The sequence below is a fragment of the Hibiscus syriacus genome, unplaced genomic scaffold (genome assembly GCF_006381635.1).
Source record: "Hibiscus syriacus cultivar Baekdansim isolate YM2019G1 unplaced genomic scaffold, ASM638163v2 tig00110013_pilon, whole genome shotgun sequence".
Classification (NCBI taxonomy): Eukaryota; Viridiplantae; Streptophyta; class Magnoliopsida; order Malvales; family Malvaceae; genus Hibiscus; species Hibiscus syriacus.
The window spans coordinates 2985088-3009718 of NW_024062563.1; the positions used below are offsets into that span (position 1 = coordinate 2985088).

Genomic DNA, 24631 nt, shown 5'->3' on the forward strand with positions numbered 1-24631 from the left:
CATTGTACCTAACTGGACATAACCCAAAATAATAATTTATAAATGCCTAAACCCGTAAACTCTAAATATCTCAAAATGTCCACAATAAAAAACTTAAAATTTAAACCATAAACTACTAATCTAAAATTAAAAATTATTATAAAATTAGAGTTTAGAAAGTGCTTTCTATTTTCCATGTCTATTAAAAGTTTTTTATATAAAAAAATTAAAAATGAGTATCATTTTAAGAAGTAATTAGTAATAGTATTTTTTTCTATATCTTGAGTAAGAAGTCATAATACTAAAGTGATGAGTGATTTGGACTTTTGGCCGGTTCAGCCCTAAGCTGAGTATGAACCAACCAAATTCATGTGGCCCCAAATCTCCACATCAGCTCGCTCTGGCCCAACGCTATCGTTGAAACCAGTCACTTGATACATTCCCACCAACAGGATCATCCCTTATGCTATCCCCTTATCCTACATCTTGTTACTTGCCACAAAATATAGGTTCCTCCACACAAGAGATCTCCTTATCCTATCCCCTTGTTTTACATCAAAATAATTCCCACAAATATAAGTTTTTCTTCAACACAAAATACAGAAATTTTGTAAAAAAAAAAACCTGAACCATGACAGCCTCACTACAAGCAGCAGCAACCCTGATGCAACCGGCCAAGGTTGGTGTGCCATCTAGGACTGGCGTACCGCCGCTCAGGTCCTCTCCGAGCGTTTCTAAGGCCTTTGGTTTGCAGCCTGTGGGTGCTAGGATGAGTTGCTCTTTGAAAACTGAGTTTAAAGACTTGGCTCAAAAGTGTGTTGATGCTACCAAGATTGCTGGTTTTGCTCTTGCTACTTCTGCTCTTGTTGTGTCGGTATAGTTCTTCCTTTTGCTTTTCGTTTGATTTTGGAATTCGGTTAATTCGTTTTGTGATTAAAGGAGCCTTGATTTTTGAAGGGAGCAAGTGCTGAAGGAGTTCCAAAGAGGCTAACCTATGATGAAATCCAGAGCAAAACGTATATGGAAGTAAAGGGAACTGGAACTGCTAACCAGTGCCCCACCATCGACGGTGGTGTCGACTCATTTGTCTTCAAACCAGGCAAATACTACGCCAAGAAATTATGCTTAGAACCCACTTCTTTCACCGTCAAAGCGGAGGGCGTTAGCAAGAATGCTCCCCCGGAGTTCCAAAACACCAAGCTCATGACCCGTTTAACCTACACCCTCGACGAAATCGAGGGTCCTTTCGAAGTGTCCCCTGACGGAACTGTCAAATTCGAGGAGAAAGATGGGATCGATTACGCTGCTGTCACGGTCCAGCTCCCTGGTGGCGAGCGTGTGCCGTTCCTTTTCACTATCAAGCAACTGGTTGCATCAGGCAAACCCGAGAGCTTCAGTGGAGACTTCCTTGTACCCTCCTACCGTGGTTCATCTTTCTTGGACCCAAAAGGCAGGGGTGGTTCCACCGGTTACGACAACGCCGTCGCCTTGCCTGCTGGTGGAAGAGGAGATGAAGAAGAATTGGCCAAGGAGAACAACAAGAGTGTTGCTTCTTCATCGGGGAAAATCACTTTGAGTGTTACGAAAAGCAAGCCCGAGACTGGTGAAGTGATCGGTGTGTTTGAGAGCCTTCAGCCATCGGACACCGACTTGGGTGCCAAGACTCCGAAGGATGTGAAGATCACCGGTATCTGGTATGCTCAGCTCGACTCATAGAGTGGTTATCAAATCTTTGTATAATTTGAGTTATGATGTTTGCTACAATTTCATGTAATCCGGTGAGAAGCACACTGAGCTTATTATCTTTTGTATATTGGCTTCTTCTAATGACGTTTTTATTATGTTCAACATCTTTTTTCATGTCCGACAAGTACTTCACCTAAGAATCTTGTCTATATTGAACATATGTCCACACACTTGGACAACTTTCTTACCGGAAGTATTATGCTTAAAAATTTGGGTTACGCACCAAATATCTGAACTTGGTAACGAGGCCAATCCAGATGTCTACTGATCCAAATTTCTTGTAAAGATGTAAAGAGATGAAAGGGTGTCGGAGTTTGATTTCCGAGACGGCTATATTGAAAAGAATAGCTTTGATCGACCCATGTTTAACATATTTACACCTAATCGAAATCTCTCGTGAATTGTCACGTGTCAAGTACTCATTGGTGTTTGGTTCGATAATACGAATGATCTCTCTCGAAATCAAGGTGATGACATCCAGAGATCTAGGCTGTTCTCATGGTTTTGGAATTAAAATTTGGAGGAGGGAAAAAGTTACAATCCTCCACTGCCTTCATCCAAGAAAACCGCATTCATGATGTTCAAAGTTAAAAAAGAATAAAATTGTAAAGAGGCTAGAAGATAAATTCCTTTTTGAGATCTTACCCTGCTTCTAAATGCAACACAATTTTGTACAAACTTAAACCCAATTTTCTTTGGTAGAGAAACATAAAGAATAAAAAAAAAATATTTCACTACGATATTATCTTACAAGCATGGAGATTTTGAATTTTTCACCATGAATTGATGAAAAAAATCCAAAAGAATGTGAACAAACCAAATTCTCTGCTGTGGTTAACAATCACCAAATTTTCTGCATCAGTTAACATTTCGTATACAGAAGTTACAAACAGTTTTCACGCCCAAGGCAGCGGTGATTGCTTTGTCCGACCACCTCCCTGCCGTTTATGTTTTTTCTTAGTATATTGTTGTTCGATTTTATTATTTTTCAATTGTATTTTAACGTATTTATAATAATATTTTTTTTCTAGATTCTTTCCTTAATAAAGGATAGCATAACTATCGACATCTTTAAAATTTCAGTACAGGTTTCTTCCATTGATTTGCTTCTTAGTCTCTGTTTCTATGAACATCCTTGGTTATTTGCTTTCTTGATGTCCGATTTCTTCTTTCACTTGTATATGATATTATTATGGTTTCCGGATATATGTGTTGGTTAGTGTTTTTTTAGAAAGATATTGATTTCTTCGTTCACTATGAGTTTACCGTGCAGACTAGATATTCTATTGTCTATTCAATTTATGGTCTCGCTCTTCTCATGATGTCATCTCTTGGTCATGTTTTCTTTTATATGGGTCACGGCTTCTGTTTGACGATTAGTCATTTGTACTCCCTCAGTTCATCTTGTGATGATATGATGAGATTGTGATTAAAGAGGGATTGATTTTGTAACACCCCAATCCGTATCCGACCCGAATACGAATCTGAGATGTCACATTGACTTTTTAAAACAATATTCATATAAAATAACAGAATATTTGAACTTATATTAATAAAATATAATCATATATTGTTAAATTATGTTTATTAAAACCAATTCGAAAAAATACGTTTTCATGAACAGTAAAATATGGTATGAACAGTACCGTATGAACAGTACTGAACAGTACCATAAACAGTACTACAGTGCACTGATGCACTCAAAGCAAAATTGATGGACTGCTACAGTGGCTTTCGTAAAACGTTCGTAAAACTCGTAAAAATTTAATCGTTCATTACTATACATTTACATAAATACGTTTAAAACATTACAAAACTTGATCAGAACATAAATACTTAATTTAAAGACTTTGTTACATGCCAACCTATTTAACACATAGTAATGTATACTCTTTAATCTACTTCTGATCTGAACTTCAAGCGGAGATATGTTGTTCTACTGAGCTTATAATGAATCTCTCTGCTTTTCAGTACTTACGTGTAAAACACTTACACGTTAAGTCATAGACTTAGTGAGGCATAAACATATAATAAAGAATTTCTATAATTATAAACATTTAATCAAGTATCTAATAACAATTATACATATTACATTATAAATTCATACTGTCATATAAGAATCAGCATAAACAATAATAATATTTTATCATGTAAACCTGTACACACTCTTTACATCTTTTATAAGCCCATGCACACTATTGAAAACTCAAGGTATACGAGTACGATGAGGTTATGTACACTTATGTTGTCACCATATCTCATATAAAATCCACTAAGTGACATATGAAATCTATGTCCCGGAGGACCTATCCATATGTTCCTAAGAACATAGGTAACTGTCCATATGTCCCGAAAGACATAGGTAATCTTGTCCATATGTCCCGAAAGACATAGGTAATCCTATCCATATGTCCCGAAAGACATAGATAATCCTCGACTCTTAGCATGTCAACTATACCTATAGTTCTCATATCATATAACATGTATAATAGTTTTTATTATTTCACAGATGTTCATGTAACTACTTATGTCATATCTTGTTCACAAATATTCACATATACTTTTTCTTTATATATCTCATGTCCTATTTCCTATCTTGTAATCATGTAAGCACATCACTTACTTCCCCATACTCATAGAGACACATGTTTCATTTCCATATTTCAACCACTTTCATATCCTTAACTTACATACACCTACTTAAAACAATTAATACTCCTTCAACACTAATCTAACTTCAAATTACCATCCTCTAGATGGAATTCAAGAATCATACTAAATTTTTCCATGTAATCCAAACTTATTTCTAACACTTATAGCTTCTTACTCACACCTATGACAAGTCAAATTTAACTTCTAAATTCATTTATACATCTTTATTCAAAATTTCACTTATCCTCTTTTTATCTTTAATTCTTCATAACTTACAAATCTTTGAGTTTCTATGGCATTTTCATCTCTATCATGTTCCTAAGTCTTCCTTAACCAAAACCATAATTAAATTTTAAGAATTAACCAAAAGAAATCAAACTCACCTTGGCTATGAGGCTTCACGGTTGAAAGAAGAGAAGAAGTTGAAGAAGATAAGCTGGAAACTTATCTCCTCAATTATGATTCACATGGGTATTATAATACCCACTAATTATTATTTTTTTCTTTTATTTGTTCAATGACCCTTTTACCCTTTTACTTCTCATTCACTTATTAATTCATCCTAAACCAACATCTTTTAATTAATTCCTTCACTTTTCAATTTATTTAATCTGGTCATTGAATTTTAAAATCTTACACTTTAATCACTAACCCGGTATTGAGGATGTTATAGATTTTTCATTGTTTATTTTGGATACACTCCAGATTGTTCAGGTTATTTTTATTTATTTAGCTTTCATTACTTGTTTACTGTTATATTTTATTTATGATTGTCTTGAATTTATTTCGGATATGATTCTAGATAATACCTTTTATTTAGGGCTAATGCAATTGACGTACTTATTTCAAAAAGTAATGTAAACAACTACACTTTCTTCCTGCAAATGTTATTTCGGGTCTTATGATGGTATGGTGTGTCTTGGTTTCATGAAGCTGAAATCTGAATTTATATATATATTATATGTATACATCGTAAACAATAGGTTACGATTTACGAAACCGATGCAACGAATAGGGAAGTTCAACGGAATTAAATTTTTATTATTAATCTGAATTATTAACCTGAGATACCCCTGGTTCAAGTCCTGGAATCGGAATTAATTTTTTATTATTAATTTATCCATTTTGCAAAACTTTTGCATGGATTGCTTCACGGTATCAGTTGAAAACTTGAAATTTGTCATGTATTTATCCTTGTCTTGTATCAGTTTAAAATGCTTCCATGCAAAGAAATCAAACATCTATGTCTTAGCTAAAACAGCAGAACTTGGTGTAAAATAAAACTAGAAATGAAAATTCCATCACCAGAACTTAAATTCGAGCCTTTCCGGTGAAAGTTGAATACTCTATCCAACTAGACAACGTGGATTTGTAATGTTGGAATGAAAATGAGTTATGGTGAGGCAGCATACCTGTCTGCCAGGGGATCATCCCGAGCTAGTAGGGTAGTTCGGCCACTGAGCCTTGTTTATTAGTCCAATAGAATATAATGGAATTTATAAGCATGCTGTGTGAGGCTTGTTATCCGAGAGTAACAATCCAAGACAATAATGGAACATGAGAAAAGAAAAAGTAAAGAAAAGAATCAAATTTTTTATAAATAAAAAAGAACCATAAATAAATAAAATACTCTTTATATTTGATCTTGTGATCGGAATCAATTGAGACATATCGCTACACAGTTTCTATAAGATATATTTTCAGACACTCTTTGGTGCTCGAGATCTTTTGGTCGTCTTCCTTCCAGGATACAACAACTTGATGATTAGCTACAATAGCACAACATTAGAGATCACGAACTTTCCTTACCTTCGACTATCACCGGAAAAACTAAGGGAGAAAAGAATATTTTCTGAAAAGGAGAGAAAATATTTTCAAGAGAAAAAAACTTCTTGAATTATGAGATGTGAAAAAACCAATGTTTTCAAAACCGGAACGGACATTGAACCGGTGAAGGTACTGGTTCACTGGTTCACTGGTTCAACCGGATTCAATCGCGGTTGAACTGGATTTTATATAAAATAATATTTTTTTAATTTTACATAATATTCAAAGCAATATTAATATATATATATGTAACATTTTTTTTAAGTTTACAATATTAAAAGGTATAAAAATATCACAAGTCATAACATGTATAAATTAAAATCCATAAAATCAAGTGAAACAAAATGATTCAAATCAACTGCAACATAATATTTAAGGTAAAACATATTAAATAATAAATATAATTATATAACTATAATCAAAAAAATAAAATTGGGGTTTAAAAAAATCATAACAAATGATGTCATTTGGTTTAATTGTTTTAAAAAAAACAATCCCACATGGCTAAGAAACATAGAAGAGCATCCCAACTTACTTCTATAAATAATAAAGATAATTTGACATTCAAAATCATGGAGCCTTTTGGTGAGCACAAAGCGAACTATTCTTTCGCTTCAATTGAGCTCAAATTTTAGGCTTCAATCGAACTTCTAAATTTTTTTTTGAGTTCGAGCCTTTTGATTTCAAGTTTTAATATTATATTTCGAGTTGATAATTTTTAGCTCGTGAGTTTTTGAGTCGAGTTGAGCTTACTTTTAAAGTTTTCGAGTTCGAGTCGAGCTCAGCAATACTCGAATTTGACTTGGCTCGTTGAACATACGACGTTGTTTGGTTTAATTTTTTTTAAAGAAAAAAAGTGAACCGGCGGTTCAAACCGGTTTTCAGCCGGTTCACCTTGGTTTTCCCGGTTTTCAGCCGGTTCTTCCGGTTTTTTTACCGATTTTGGGAGTTAACTAGACTGGACAGGCCACTGGTTCACGGTTCAATCGGTCGAACCGGCCAGTCCGGTCCGATTTTAATAACATTGGAAAAAACTGAGAGGTTTGCTTAGTATTTATAGAGAAATTTCGATAGAGTTTTACTCTATCTAAATCTCTTTTAATATCTAAATTTAAAGGTAATAATTTAATATCTAAATTTAAACAGATAATAATATATTTTAAATTTAAAATATTAAACAGATATACACTCATTTTATTATTCAAATTAAATAAATATTATTTAATTTATAAAGGGCTCTGAATTTAATATAAATATTAAATTCATCAATGTAATTTCCTCTATTTGTAAACCTAATTTTTCAAAAGTTTTCCACTCAAAGGCGTCATTCAAATCATACTGCGTCATAGGTAGATGATAATGGTGCTATTTATGAGGGTGATGAGGAGTTGAGTGGTATTGTAAAGGAATATTTTGAGTCTTTATTTACGGATGGGACCAGGACCACTACAAACCCTTGATCTATTTTGGAAGAAATCAATAGTTGTATCACACCAGACATGAAAGCAGATAAGTTTACATATGTAGTGTCGGCATTGAAGTGTTAAAATCATCATGGACGTACGCTTCTTTCATATAATGGGAAAAGATGTGCCAAATTTTTGCATTAAAGTAGATGTCCCTCTTGAGTACGTTAACCACACACTTATTGTCCTCATTTAAGCCAATAAGCTTATGCAATATCTTTAAAAAAATGTTGAACAGGTTCCAACAAGTTATTCATTTGTGTATGACGTGAAAATGACACTTTCCAATTAAGCTTGACACGAGGAAGACAACTCGAATGGAGTACTATTGGGGTAATGTTATTGAAGATGGGTTTGTATGTGTGGAGTGTATCATGTGTTTTATCTCCTCGGTGATTAAGCTAGATTAATTAGGAGAGCTATTGTTATTACACACCAGGTGATAGTTTGATCTTCGGCAAGGCTACAATTGACAGTACGTGTACAATTATTACTCAATGCAACTTGAAAAATCGTCTTTTTCAATTTAACAAAAATATTGGAAATCTTAATTCAAATTATTCATAAAATGTCTTAATCATATAAGATTAAACAAGTATATGCTAAACAATCACTTTACCAATTGCTTTAAACAATATCCGGCTTCAACATTGCTTGCAAGTTTCTTTCTCTTCTTTTAGAAAGAACAAAAATGATCAATATAGTGCAGAAAATATTATAATTATGGGAAAAAGGTATTCACAAAATTGATAAAAGAGCAAGTACTAAATAAAAAATAAACATTTGACGTGGGGTCTCATTCTCGCAGAGATGCATTCGCCAACAAACTATTTGTTGAAGGTGAACTTCGTCCGCTTAGACGATCATCTTGGACTGAAACAGGGGAACTATAATCTCCTCTCCTTTGCTTCATGATCAATTTCCAACTTCCGATCACCGACGACGACGACTTGACCGTCTTTGTACTTAAAGATTTTGCGCTCTCATCATCCGATGATGGAGAAGAGGAACCCGATGGTGATTCGATGCATAGGCCAGGAACCCAAGCAGTGAGCCGGATGTGTTCTAGCTCTTCAGCGACTTCAGACATGGCGGGCCTCATGTCACCATGGAAAGCAAGGCATCTAAATGCTAGCTCAGCCACATTATGAATTGATGACAGTGTCCAAGCATCCCTATGTGGATCGAGATATGGATCGATTATCTCATCGATACAGCCTCTTTTTATCCGATCATTAGCGAGAGCAGCCAAGTTTACTTCGCAATGTGAACGGGAGAAGTCAACCACTTTCAATGCAGTTATTATCTCCACAAGAACAACCCCGAAACTATAAACATCGCTTTTATCCGAAAGATGGAAATACTGATGGTACTCCGGATCAAGATAACCAGGTGTTCCTTGCGGAGCAGTCGAGATGTGGGATGATTCGGTCATCCCAAGCCTTGAAAGACCAAAATCGGCCACCTTTGATATATAGTTATGATCCAATAGTATATTGCTGGACTTTATATCTCTATGAAAAATAGGGGATTCACAGAGTGTAGATATGCAATAGCCTTGGCAGTTTCAGCAGCAATGGTAAGCCTTACTGTCCATGGAAGTCCTTGACCCCTCTCTCGTTGCAGATGCTGGAATAAAGTTCCATTCGGCATAAATTCGTAAACCAGGATGGGTTCGCCCTCCTCGATGCAGCAACCTAAGAGACGTACGAGATTCGGGTGACTGACCGACGAAAGAAGCTTGATCTCATTCATCACTTGATCAATGCTAGCAGGGTCTCTGAACCTGAACCTTTTTATGGCAACCCAATCAACATTTTGGAGTTTCCCTGAATAAACTGCACCATAGGCTCCAGTCCCAAGTCTATGTTCATCAGAGAAACCATTTGTAGCTTTTTCGATTTCTCTGTAGTCATAGAAAGGAACACTAGAATTGTTGGCTGCTTCGCTTACAAGACGCTTTGCGTTCATCAGTTTGTTCATCGAAATAGTTCGCCTTCGTACATAGCAACATAGAAGAGACACAGCACCCATCAGCAAAGCCCCACCCGCGAGCCCTAACAACACAAATACAACATGGTTCATATGTTAATCGAATTCGGGTATGAACTGATTTCATTTTTTTCGAAGATCTCTATGTATTTAGAGGATTATATCGAATCCAGATATGCATGGACAGGAACTATAAGAAGAATGATGGAAACTTGATTACCTCCAATAAGAACAAAGACTCTTGTAGTTCCCCCGCATTTGCCGGACACGTACTTTGAAACATTGCATTTAGAAACTGGTGAGTTGCTGCATTCTGAAGCATTGCATTTGGAAACTGGTAAATTGTAGAGGAGTTAGTGAATTTATCCAATTAAATGTAAGCCAACATCATCAGAACAAAAGATGCATTTAAAACTTCTGTTTCATTTATGTAATTTAAAAAGTTTTATAAAATTATAACCTAATTTTCGGGATAGTCTATGGAAAGGCAAACCAATTTAAGGCCACAATCGAAAATATTATAAAATTTATAACACTTTTGATTGGACACAAATTAAAATGTTAACTTTTTATTAATATTTTTGAGTTGAAAACTTTCTTTATAAAATTTTCGATTAACCATCTTCCTAACATTTTTAAGTTCAATCAGAAATATTAAAAAAATTACATTTTAAGATTTGCTCAATAATTGTTACAATTTTTATAGTGTTTTAGATCATGTTCATTTTATCATTCCTTTATTAGGCTGCCGTAAAGTAGAATTGTTTGATCTTCGTATCAAAATACACATCGACACGTATCTAATGAATTAGAACAAAACTATTGACCCAGTTGAGTTGACTCACCTCTCCGGCAGCCAGCGCCAGCTCGGAACCCATCTCCTTCAAACCCTTCGTTGCACAAGCAGTTAAACCCCAGCGTACTGTTACCTCTTTTGACCAACTTACAGCTAGCATTTCCATCACAATCACAGGGCCCTTTAATCCACCATCCCAAGTTAACCCGTCCGAATTCCAAAGAAAACGACGAGTTCCTCGCCGAGTCAACCACAAACGAAGTCGACGATAGAAAGAAACGGCACTCCGTTTGATTAACTTCCTCGAAACTCAGCAACCGCTCGCTCTGGTTGCCGGCGAAGCAAGTTATGTTGTCGCTGTTAGCAAGGCAAGGGTCGAGATTGAGTAATGGGTCTAGAAACCTCGGCCTTATTTCACAAGGAGCTGAAATGGGTTTCGAACAGTTTTGTAGAAGAAGACTACTGGTGGTCGAAACGGCATAGTTTTCGGTGAACAAAGCGGAGATCGAAGTGAGCCGTCGGTCGCATTTGGAGGGAAGGTGAACGACGATGTCTCTGGATGTTACGTTGTGGACATCGAAGTTTCCGATAGTTACCCCGGTTCGGTTGCAGTTGAGTCGGATCGGGCAACCCGATGAGAATCCGAATGGAAACGGTAAGGTTCTTGTGAAATCACTTGTTTCGCAGGAGTCATGGCACGTATTGTTCTCAGAGTGAACAGATTTTGTTTGGGAGACAAGAAAAAGAAGTGTTATTGCTATTGAAAAAGGTAATTTTGCTTGAAACATTATCATTTTGGATTATCCAAGAAGAAAATAGAACAATCATCAGCTTCCCGAAGAAGAAGAAGAAGAAATCAAACAAGGAGCTCCATTAAGAGAAACAGAGTAATCAACGGTCAATAAATGCTAAATACAAAGAAAGGTGAAGGAGTTTGTAAATTGGGATTTTCTTTTTTCGTTTATAAAAATTTCGTAAATTTGGATTAGTTGAGAATATTTATGAACTTCACGTCTTTGCTTGTTCTTCTTCAATGGCCGCAGGCATCTGTTATACTTTTTTTCTTTAATAAAAAAAGAAAATGATTCCTACTGATTTTTTTTAATAAAGTTTTAAATAAAATATTATATAAAATAGACTTATTTAGTGGAATATTGTGCTTAAACAGAACCTATTTAAGAAAACGAGATAGTTTTAAGGTAAATTACATATTTAGTCATCTAATTATTACTTTAATTTTATTTTAGTTACTGAATTATTTTTTATAATCACCATGAATGTTATGTTTTGGTTTTGTTTGATCTTTTAAGTGAATTTATTAGTTTTAAGCAATAATTTAGGGTTGAGAGAAAATCCAAAGCATCCTCATTAATTTAAAAAAAATATTTGTCTAATGGTTCACTGATATTTGACCCAATGATATAAAGAATAATATAATTTTGTTTATAAATACTCAAGATTAGAAGTATTATTATTATTTGTTTGGTGGTTAAAGCAAAGGTATTTAAAAATGGCTGCAATGTTTGACCAAATGCAGCCCCCGCTCACTTCGTCACAATTAAACCATTTCTGGCCCTTTTAGGGTCTTTGTTTTATATAATATTAACCGTGCATGACGGGGGCTCATGCATATGTGAATTTTGTTTATTTCAGATAAAATTAAGAGGACTTTCCGGTCATCTACTTCTACTAAATTTTCAACGACAATGTTTACAAGTTTGGCGAATTAAAGTAGAATTTTCCATCTTTTCACACCTAATTTCCCCACAACCAACCATGCGAGGTGTATGGAAATTGATCATATCTTCTATCTAGCTATTAGAATTTCCCATCTAGCTCGTGAGTAAACGTCTTGTGGTCGTGGGATCGAGTCCTACTGAGGGCAATTCATAACGGAGGTCTTCTACAGAAGTTGTTCTCAACCTGGCGTTGGGGGCAACCTACTACCCTACCTCCCCCTTACCCCATTACATATGGGAATAAGGTTAGCTAATTTTCTATCTCGTGCTATTAAGGGTCCATTTACGCCTTGATTACAAAACGATACTCTTTAAATAAAAACCACACCCATCAAGCATAGTAAAATGGAGTATTATATTCTCTAGAAGTTATAGATTTGAATAATTGTGTTTATAGAATGTGTATACATCTATTAAATATTATCTTATAATCATCGTAAACTAATAAAAAATAAATAATGTCCCAATAATTAAACAAAATACTTGACTAATCACCGCGTCAGTCCAGATCAATTGGGGCTAAACCTTAAAACTGGAGGACAACAAAAAAAACTTTGATATGTTAAATTTCCAATAAGCTTCATATTTCTCATACTAAATACAAGGCATGCAATGACCCAACTAGAGAGTTTGTAAGGGCAGGGGCGTGGCTGAGCCGACGCACAATGTACGACGGCGTAGGGCCTCAAAAAATAGTAAACCCGAAATAGAGTATATCTATCATTTGTTGCTATTAAGAAGCCTAACAAATATGTATAGAGCAGTGGTTTAATCATTGGGCTCATGACTTTGTTGATCCTAAGTTCGAATCTTGTTAACAAATAAAATTATTTTTGGGAAAAACAATGCAAGTGGATCCCTTTAAGTTAATGAAATTTAAGTGAAGTTTTTTAAGTTAATGAAATTAATCATTTATTATTTCAGAAAAATAAGTTCGAGATTAAGAACCCCTTTACAATAATTTGCACACCCTGTGTAAGGGAGCCCTTGAATTTTAGGTATATGTTAATTTGGATAGACTTAATGTCCAAATAAGTGTCCAAGCTATACATTTTGTATCAAATAAGTGTCTACATGTTTTTGGGGTCATGTAGGTGCCTAACATTACAAACGTTAGCATTTTAGGTGCCCAAACCTTTAACGGCGTTAGTTTTATCCGTTAAGTGACACGTGTCACAACCAGGTAATTTAAATTTTTTTATATAAAATTAAAAAAAATTATATATTTTTTAAAAAATAAAACACAAATTTTGAAATAACCCTTGAACTTTAAAAACCTTCATTTCAACCCTTAAACCAAAATCAATTCTCCCTTTGCTGTCGAAGAAGCTCCACCCGACCTCCCCTCACCCGAGCGACCAAAAACCCTATGAAATATTGACCGGTTGACGATCGACGATGACAAATCGACGTTTTAAATCCCGCGAACCCAAAGATAAAATCACGATCCCACACAATTTCGACGATGAATCGACAACAACTACGACGACGTATAACTAGGATGATGGCAAGGACTACGTCGGTGGTGGAGGTCGTGGCCGGAGAGGGCGACGACGACGGATTAAGGTTAGGATTTGGGATTTTGGGGATATTTTATAATATAAGAAAAGTTAAGGTTTTTTTATAAATATAATAATATTTTTAATATTTTTTTAAAAAATCATTTTTAAAATTACTATTTTGTGACATGTGTCACTTAATGGGAGAAACTAAGGTCGGTTACGGCCCGAGCACATAAAATGAAAATGTTTGTAACATTAGACACTTGGCCCTAAAAAATGTAAGCACTTATTTAACATAAAGGGTATAGTTTGAGCACTTATTTGGGTATTTAGCCATTTGAATATTTATTATTAGACGACGATCAACATATGTGTAGATATACTCATTTGTATGAGGGCCCACACTTAGTAGACATGGTAGTTCTGATGTGCGACGCTTAAAAACGACTAATATACGGCGTGATCGGTTAAATAAGTGACCGGTTAAAATTTAGATCGGTTATGTTATATTATTTAACCGAAAATATTATCAAGTACAATAATATTAGGTAACGCTTATATAATGTAATATATAGCGCTTATATAATAAAATAGGTATTTAACCGGAAATATTATTAAGTACAATAACATATTAGGTAGCGCTTATATAATGTAATAGACAGCGCTTATATTGACATATTTTATAAGTAAATCGGTATATTTATACCGGTAACATTGCAAATTTACCTATTACATTATAATTATCGGTTTCGATATTTTTTGGATCGATACTTTTTATAAATGTATCGATACTATATGCGTTCACCTTTTGTCATTTATAGACCGGTTTTATCATATTTTTACATGTTATATTATTATGGATCGATACATTTTTATAAAGTATCGACACTTTATTGGCACTATAACTTCTTCTCTTATTAATTCCAAAAGTGTCGATACTTATAATAAATTATCGACACTTTCAACATATCCGGTAGCGCTTTACCTGTTTTGTCATTTCGAGACCGATTTTTTCATATTTTTACCTGTTATATTGTTATGGATCGATACATTTTTATAAAGTATCGACACTTTATTGGCGCTATAACTTCTTCTCTTTTAAATTCCAAAAGTGTCGATACTTATAATAAATTATCGACACTTTCAACATAACCGGTAGTGCTTTACCTATTTTGTCATTTCGAGACCGGTTTTGTCATATTATTACCTGTTAGATTGTTATGGATCGATACATTTTTATAAAGTATCGACACTTTATTGGCGCTATAACTTCTTCTCTTTTAAATTCCAAAAGTGTCGATACTTATAATAAATTATCGACACTTTCAACATAACCAGTAGCGCTTTACCTGTTTTATCATTTCGAGACCGGTTTTATCATATTTTTTCATGTTATATTATTATGGATCGATACATTTTTATAAAGTATTGACACGTTATTGGCGCTATAACTTCTTCTCTTATTAATTCCAAAAGTCGATACTTATAATAAATTATCGACACTTTCAACATAACCGGTAGCGCTTTACCTTTTTGTCATTTCGAGACCGGTTTTGTCATATTTTTACATGTTATATTGTTATGGATCGATACATTTTTAAAGTATCGACACTTTATTGGCGCTATAACTCTTCTCTTTTAAATTCCAAAAGTGTTGATACGTATAATAAATTATCGACACTTTCAATTTTTTTAATAGTGTTTCATGTTTTCCACTAACAATATTAATTTAATAATTTCATTTACACAAAAAATTATTTGATTGTTTTGATATTTTATAAATATTATTTAGAATTTAAATTTAACAATATGTTTAGGTAGAAAATGTATTGACACATATTTAGGTAGTTATTGTACATACCTAAATATGTACTGCGAATTTAATGTTGTACACACCCTTTAACTACCATTACCAATACCACATCCTATTGAAAGTAGCACGACTGCAACATGTTCAAAATGAACCTTTACTTACATCTCCATCAACTCCGGGACCACTGAACTTGCACAATAAAATTTTTGCCATGGATCATACTGATGTAGACAATGTTAAGCCAACCGAGGAATGCCATGAAGTACATAATGTTGATCAATCTTGGCATCTTTCTCGCAATGCACAAGCTAACATTGGTGACCCAAAGTTTACAGCAGCATTCTCAAAATGCATGGCTTCCTGGTGGACAACCGAGGAATTTGATATTCAATGGCATTCGGTTGTTTCAGAATTCAACGTCCAAAAGCATCCATGGGTGATTGAAAAGGGAAATACACGACACTTATGGGCACAAGCATACCTATCCGGTCATTTCTTTGCCAATATTCGCTCAACACAAAGGTGCGAGTCTATGAATGCTTCACTAGCGATTGCACTGAAACACAAGAAGACATATTTAGATGTTGTTCGTGCAATTGAAGATGGAATTAGTAGAATGCGTATGAACGAGTTGAAAGCGGATTACTTAAGTTCCTATACGAAGCCCTTCCAGATCACAAAACTGGTCGACCTTGAAAGCCATGCCGTTGCGATTTTTACCCGTGAATCTTTTCGTGCGTTCCAAGATGAACTTATACGGGAGACATTGTACCGGATTGAGGCAGAGATTAAGTCCTTATCAGATGAATGTCAATATTATATTTTGTCAAAGTACGCAGAAAAAAATAGGAAATTTGAAATTAGTTTTGATTCTCGTACAAAAACTCTAATTTGCTCATGCAAAAAATTCGAGACCGTTGGACTTCCGTGTCGCCATCAACTTCATATTTTGAAGCACTTGGATTACACATATTTTCCCGGGACTTTGATTCAAAGTAGGTGGACTAATGATGCGAAGGCTTCTGCACCCAGTTATGTTGACATGAATGTGTCTCCAGAAGTGATGCAGATGGCATGGTTCGCTGCTCTACGTTCAACGTCAAGTAGGTTATGCTACATTGCATCAAAGACAGACGATTCTTTCAAAACCGCAAGAGATGAGATGAAAAAACTAATAGAAGAATTAGAAAACTCGTTTGGTTTGAATGATTCAGTCAACCAGAGCATTGTAGTAAACAATGTTTGTGACCCTCAACGAAAACAACACAAGCGAAAAGAAGTGCCGAAGAACAAGGTCGAGAATAAAATTAGGCGATGTGGGTACTACAACGGTGAGGGACATAACAAACTAACATGTCATCAAGTCAAGCTCAGTTTGAGTACAAGCATACAGCCTACATAAACTGATTTTTTCGAAGACGGAATGGAATGACAACGATCTCCATATATCATAAGTATCAACATGACTCCATCTCCTATTGTGTATAAGATGTACATATAAATATTGAATGAAGGAAGAAAAACCGTTTTACTTAAAAGTATGGACACAATATTAAAAAGTGTCGATATAGGTTGTAGACCTATTCTCTCATAAAACCGGTATATTTATACCGGTTATATTAAAAAATACCTATTACATTATAATTGTGGGTTCCGATGTTTTTTCAATCGACACTTTTTGAAAAGGTATCGACACTTTTTTCATCCATTCTGGACATAAAGTAGCGACACAATATTAAAAAGTGTCGATATAGATTGTATACCTATTCTCTCATAAAACCGGTATATCTATACCGATTATATTACAAAATTACCTATTACATTATAATTATGGGTTCCGATGTTTTTTCAATCGACACTTTTTGAAAAGGTATCAACACTTTATGCTGATATTTTTTTGGGTATAATGAAAATTTACCCATTACAATATAATTATCGGTTTCGATGTTTTTGGGGTCGTTACTTTTTATATATTGATCGACACTTTATGTGAGACTTTAAGTTTGGATACGTTTGCAAGCAGATGTAAAATACATTAATAACTAGTATTGATATTTCAACAATCCTCAAATGTATATGTATACAGAGAAGCAAATATGGAATAATTAATGAAAATATACATACAATATAATCAAACCAAAAGATACATACACAACAATGTTCAAATAATGTACCGACAAACGAAATTAATCCGATGAAAAAGGGTTATTTCTAACGAAGTCGGAACATTAGGGGCCTTCAACAAATTTTCCAAATACTCTCGTATGTTTCCGCCTTTTTTTGAGGACATAAATAAATAATTTCAATTATCAAACTAATGAGGTGAAATTTTTACTAACAATTAACTAAATTCGCATAAGCATGAATAAATTGAATGTCATACCTAGAGCATTGTCGTTCGAATGGGAAGCATCGTAAAAGGTATGTGGACATATGTAATTGTATTTCTATATAAACACATAAGTTGTTAAAATAATCAATGTCTGAACACCTGTTCAACTGGAAAAACATATTGCATAAATGCAACTTACCGATTATAAATCATTTTTTCCGCTAAATCATCGACCAAAAGTGTATTTAGCTCGTTAAAATCAGGACACGCGTTCCAAACATCATTGAGATCTTTACAGTAGGTAACATTATCGTATGTTTTGCATTTTGCTTGATCCTGTTCACAAACAGTTGAACATAAATATGTAGGAATCATAGATAACGAAAAGTCAGTAAACTGTAATGACATTCATCTTACCCAAACGAATAGAAAATGCTCAGAAAATAAAGGTAGTTTCTCAAGTACACGGTCGACGTTATGCCTGAGATTGTAATCAAGTTTGAATGTTAACATTCAAATGTATATTAACGATTTTGACTACAGTAATTCAATTGATCCAAACATGTTCTAACCTCATCTTTGAAGACCAAAGGGCAACAACAAAATTGTCGACACAAAATTTCATAAATTCAAATAATCCTGTTCTGAGGACAACATCTACAACATGAAGAAAATGAGATTAAAGTTATACGCTTATATGTTAAAATAATGGATACAAAAGAATAGAATTAAAACCTACAGGAAGTCTTGGGATTAGGCAAGGACACCATTGAGATAAAAAATTAAAAGTTTTCTTGAAGGCGGCGTTGCAGACACGATATAATTGTTTGGATCATCATCATCATCATCATCGTCATCTTCATCGTCATCTTCATCGTCAGCTTCATCTTCATTGACCGCTTGGTTGTCCACACCTGTTAAAAGAAAATACAATACAGTTCTGAACGTGTAAATGCTTAGAAACATAAATAATGAATTAGGGTTGAATTACCTAACTCGTTTGATTTTGTTGACGTAATTCGTCACGCAACATGGAGACTTCATCGCGCAATGATGAAATATCGGCTCGCATTCCACTAATAAGGGAATCAATATGCTCCCAAAAATTGACCATGTATTCCATCACGGTCTTAATTGTGACATCCTCTACAACTGGAGCTTCTGGAGCTTCTTCCATTATTGCGTCTCCAATTGGTTTCTCTTTTTCATGGCTAATGGGGTCCATTTCCTCCCTCTCTTGATCTAATCCGACCTCCTTGACACGTTTCCAACCGAGTTTTCAACAAAATCATATCCCGCTTTTTTAATAATAACATGTCAATCTTGAGGGTTAATCGAACAGGGGCGTCATGCGAAAAATCAACTTCTTTCTTCTTCAACAGATGGGTGATGACACATCCATATGGTAGTGAAGTTGAAATTGTTACTCCCTTTGTGACCATATATACAATTGTATTAAATATGAGTTTAGCAATGTTTGGAGCCGTTTTGGATTTGGATTTATACTTTGCTATCCACCAATAATCGCTGTCTCGAAGCGTTGAATGTTTTCCCCCACTAAGCCGGATATACCATGTGAGCATTTTGTGAAACACTCTCGACTATACATCTAGGTAAATTGGGCTATTTCTAGCAACCTGTTTAATTGTAGACCAATCTACATCATTTTCATCTGAATCCCCTTTATTCGCTACACCTAAACCCTCCGCAATAGTTTCCGGAGATATATATATATCCTTCCCCGTGACATGTGTATTAATTCCTATTATATTAGTCTTATTAGGTTCGTGCTGTAAGGAAGCATTGCTGTAGAAGACTCTAACTAGGTTGGGGTAATATTTTGGTTCTACACCAAGGAATTCAAGCCAACCCCAAGATTTAAATATGGATTTAAAACTAAATGCATATTTATCATCAAACAAGAAACCCAGGTCAATGACACGTTCGGGACGAATCTTCATTACTTTAAAACTCGTCTGCCATCTTTGTTTCTCCATATCGAATCTAAAGTTCAGAGTTTCAAAGGACTTGATTTCCTCAGAAGAATCGTTTGTTTCAGAAGGAGGTTGTGGTTGAGAAGAACTGGGTTGAGAAGAGCTTTGAGAAAGACCGCCCTTCTGACGCTGACGTTTTGGAGCCATTTTGGTTGGATGCTATTACAATTGGAACACAAACATTCAGGAAAAAAACTCTAATATAGAAATCAATCAAACCCATAAAATATCGATATATTTACCTGAATATCTATCGTCACTGTTATGATAACGTTAGTATTATTCGGATAGGAAGAGTTCTCTTCTGCCTGCTTGCCTTTAGTAAAAGTTTAGGGTTTGTCAATTTAGAGTTTGTATACTATATATAATATAATGAACGGGGGAAAACACTCGATATTTAAAATAGTATCGACACAAAATTAAAAAGTGTCGATACATATATTACACCTATTCTCTCATAAATCTGGTATACTTATACCGGTTATATTGAAAAATTACCTATTACATTATACTTATGGGTTTCGATGTTTCTGGGATCGACACCTTTTATATATGGATCGACACTTTATGGTTGCACCCTGTTTGCCATTCATTCTGGACCAATAGTATCGACACAAAATTAAAAAGTGTCGATACATATATTACACATATTCTCTCATAAATCCGGTATACTTATACCAGTTAGATTGAAAAATTACCTATTACATTATACTTATGGGTTTCGATGTTTCTGGGATCGACACCTTTTATATATGGATCGACACTTTATGGTTGCACCCTGTTTTCCATTCATTATGGACCAATAGTATCGACACAAAATTAAAAAGTGTCGATACATATATTACACCTATTCTCTCATAAATTCGGTATACTTATACCGGTTAGATTGAAAAATTACCTATTACATTATACTTATGGGTTTCGATGTTTCTGGGATCGACACCTTTTATATATGGATCGACACTTTATGGTTGCACCCTGTTTGCCATATTGTAAATTTACCTTTTGCTTTAAAGTTAATTTTGTAGTTATTGTACATACCTTCAATATGGAATGGCCATTCAGTCTCGCACATGATGACAATTATGATGACATTTGGTATAATACAGACAACAATCTCCATATATAGTAAGTATCAACATGACTCTTAATGTGTATAAGAAACATGTCCTATACAACAACCTACTGCTAACTTTTCTCATCTCATTCATAATTACATTCACATACAAAATTATAAATCGTATACAAAATTATAAATCTAATACAAAATTAACCTTACATTTACATCATTGCATCCTTTTGTTATTCTTATGTCTCATGGCAGCTTTTGTTATCTTCTGTCTTCGTTGATTTTGATTGTGGCTTACGAGATTGTTTAATATTCGCGATCGATCCACTCTCCAACAACCTATATTCAAATTGTCAGAACGTTAAGTATCGTAAACTACAACATTCAATCTACGACATTTAACAATTTTACCACAAACGAATTTTTTCTTTCCACTTACAAAATCACCAGTTGCCCCTGTAGAACCGATCGATTCCATCCACATCATCACATACATGCCACAATCATGTCTATTATAAAATTTGAAAACCACACATGTCAATTATGATGAATCCTGCATAAATTAAACTTTCTATTTATGATAACATCTCATACCCATTCAATTGCTTATTCTTCTTATGCTCCATAAATTTGAAATTTTTCAAGGGAAACTTTCCTAGAGATCTACAGTATTCAACCCAAATGCGTTTCTTATTATAAAAATATAATATTTTAATCTGCATTAAAAAAGAAGTTATGATCCAAAAAAGTTATGCATTATAATTTACATAATGTCCTTTCATACATACATACATACATACCAATCTCTTAGCATCCTTCACTCTCTGTTTAGCTGCTTCAGATGTAAACATACTATCATATATTGTTGCAACACGATCTACCATATCCAATACCAACAGATACCAATGTGAATTATGGTAGTTTATTGTGATCATGATCTGCAACACACCCAATTTGACAAAATTCAACATTCTATATCCGAAAACAACATTTGCAATTGGTATGGTGTCTTACCTTCTCACAGTCAGTGAATTTCATATAGTTATCCAATATGGGACCCCAGAAGGTAGCAATACTCTCAACACTTTCTTTCCTGTTGGCATCTAACGTCTGATGCTGCAATTACGCAACAAACATTATTAATTTACTGTCTATAACACTACTTATCTCCATTTATTAATTTAACTCACCGCTAAGTGGTATGAAAGGTAGCCAATCCTCCGGAGTGACTTTTGAGAATTGTAGCATACTGTCCAGCGAGCAAATCAATAACCTAACAAAATTAATTACACAATCAGAACATATTCAATAAGTTTTAACATTTTATACTTTCTACTTACCACACCGCCAACCCATTCCATAGGCTTCAACGTTGCAACGTCGTATACAGTAGCGAATTGATTTCCCATTGAGATTACAGAATATCTGTATGAATCATTAGGATTAATATGTTCTCATGAAATATTTAAATATCACTCACAAGCAATATATTTCACTTACCCCGATTCTAACTCACTATTCCATAAATAATCACAAATTGCAGCTTCGATGTCATCAATTCCGCTTGGAATATCCGCATTTTCAACCTATAATTTTGCATACAAATTTTTGTCACAACAACATAATAAAGATCAAATTAAGTTTTATTTTGTTCAACTTACCTTCTGCTTCTTCTTCTGGGGTGCAGGACATTCCGAATCCAAATCTGTTGCCATAACACTCTCCGGTGTATAAATGACATCGACTTCCTTCCTCCTCATTTCTTCCATCTCTTCTTCTTCATCCTCCCTCTTTTCTTCCATCTCTTCTTCTTCCTCCTCCCTCTTTTCTTCTTCATATTTTTTCAGTTTATCGTATTTTTTTCTACATAGCTCTTCATCTCTTTTATTTCACCCTTCAATTGATCTCCTTCATCCAAGTAGTTATCAACCACCCCCTTCACCCCCGTAAGTTCACTCCTCAATTCCACAACCTCCTTCACCACTCCCTCAAATTTTTCACCCGTCACCATCTTAAGATCACCCTTTAACACCTCAACTTCTTTCACCACTTCACCCCTCAACACCTTTACTTCTTTCACCACTCCATCTATTTTTCCTTCCACTACCCCCTTATGCCTCTCAAGTGTATCTTCGACTCTATCAAGTTTCTCTTTGACTCTTGATTGTCTTTGCATGATATAAAATTGGATTTTTTTTATATCAACCAATTCAGACATCAAAATGTGAAGTTACTCTGTTTTCCCTCACCGTCGCCCCCTCACCGTCATCCCCCAATACAACCATCTCTCATTTCTTCTCCTCTACATCATTGCCAATAACCTTCAAAATTAAATTACAATATTAAGACATTGATTATATTCTTAATATTATTTAATTACATTTATTACCCTTTCTTGCTTTTGCTCTATCTAACTTCAACTTCACCATCACTCTAACCACCTCTTCATTCCCCCATGCACGGATGCGTGCCACTCCGATTCTTTCATAAGCCGACACTGCCTCACAGCCCGACCAAAAATCGAACAGTGCAACCTGCATTTATAATAAAATTTATATTTTTATATAATAACTATACTATCATTTTATATAAAAACACAAAAAAGTTATTCAACTCATTTACCTGTAAGATTGCTATGCACCCTTTGAGGTATCTCTGGCTGCCATTTTTAAAGGTGATTATTAATTCAATCAATCTCGAATGGATATATTCACCCTTCAAGCCTTCATTGCAAACGAGCTTCATATATTCATTGTTCGTTGACGTATCACCCGTTGGACAAAGAAAGATACCGACAAGGTATAATAGAACTCTGGCCTTCAGCTCATCCCCCCGTAAGATCCACTTTTTATTTCCTCTTCAATTTCAGCATATGTCACCTTCTGCTTCAAACCATATTTGGAGGCAAGTGCTTTCCAGTCCTTACTCTTACAGACTTCTACAACACTTTTGCCTTCATTTTCTACCCCCAATACAGCTGCAGCACATGGGATCCCGAGAGGAAATGAAAAATCACCATACTTAGCAATACATTGTCTGACATCAAATTGCGCCATCAAGGATCGACACAATTCCCTCCGAATAGGTCGATCCCTTACTCCTACCAACGATCCAAAACCTATTTCTCCCAGCACATTCAACTGATCATTCTCCTTAAGGTGTTTAATTAATGAATTCACCCTTTTAATGTTGCATCTTGTCGACACTTCCTACATTTTTTAACAATATATAATGTTATAGTTCTTATATATTTTGTATCAATGTATTTACAAGTTTAATGAATACCTTATTTTCATGTGCTTTCCTCCGTTCTTTGTATTCTTTACTATCATTCCTTGACTGTGTGATGTAAGGTTCCTTTTCAGCATCACTCATCGAATTCCATTTGGACCTCACATATTTTGTCACCTAATATTAAACATAAACGTTTCTTAATCAATACATTAACACTAAATAATACTCAATGTCAATTTCATTTTACATACCGAACCGCTCTGTGTGCCATCTTCCTTCATCCTTTTGCATTCGGCCATACTGTCAACATTTAAAATTTGTAATCAATTTAAAGTTTATCGATACTTTAATTCAATTACCATTTCAACAATAATAACAAAAAGACATTGATACTTACTAGAAGTACATATATCCACCCTTTGGTTGCTTTTGAGTCTCGGCCTCAATTTCAAAGTCATATGTGCCACCAACAATTTTTCAACCCATTGAC

General features: G+C 34.6%; 1 protein-coding gene and 1 pseudogene across 1 annotated transcript; one reads left to right on the forward strand and one right to left on the reverse strand.

Annotated features, from left to right (window-relative positions):
• The first annotated feature begins 517 nt into the window (after positions 1–517).
• LOC120212535 (oxygen-evolving enhancer protein 1, chloroplastic-like) lies at positions 518–1830 on the forward strand. Its single transcript, XM_039210810.1, has 2 exons — positions 518–853; positions 937–1830. The coding sequence occupies exons 1-2, from the start codon at positions 611–613 to the stop codon at positions 1693–1695; spliced, it is 1002 nt and encodes a 333-aa protein (XP_039066741.1). The 5' UTR covers positions 518–610; the 3' UTR covers positions 1696–1830.
• A 6570-nt stretch (positions 1831–8400) lies between these two features.
• LOC120212536 lies at positions 8401–11506 on the reverse strand (annotated as a pseudogene).
• Between the last annotated feature and the right edge of the window lie 13125 nt (positions 11507–24631).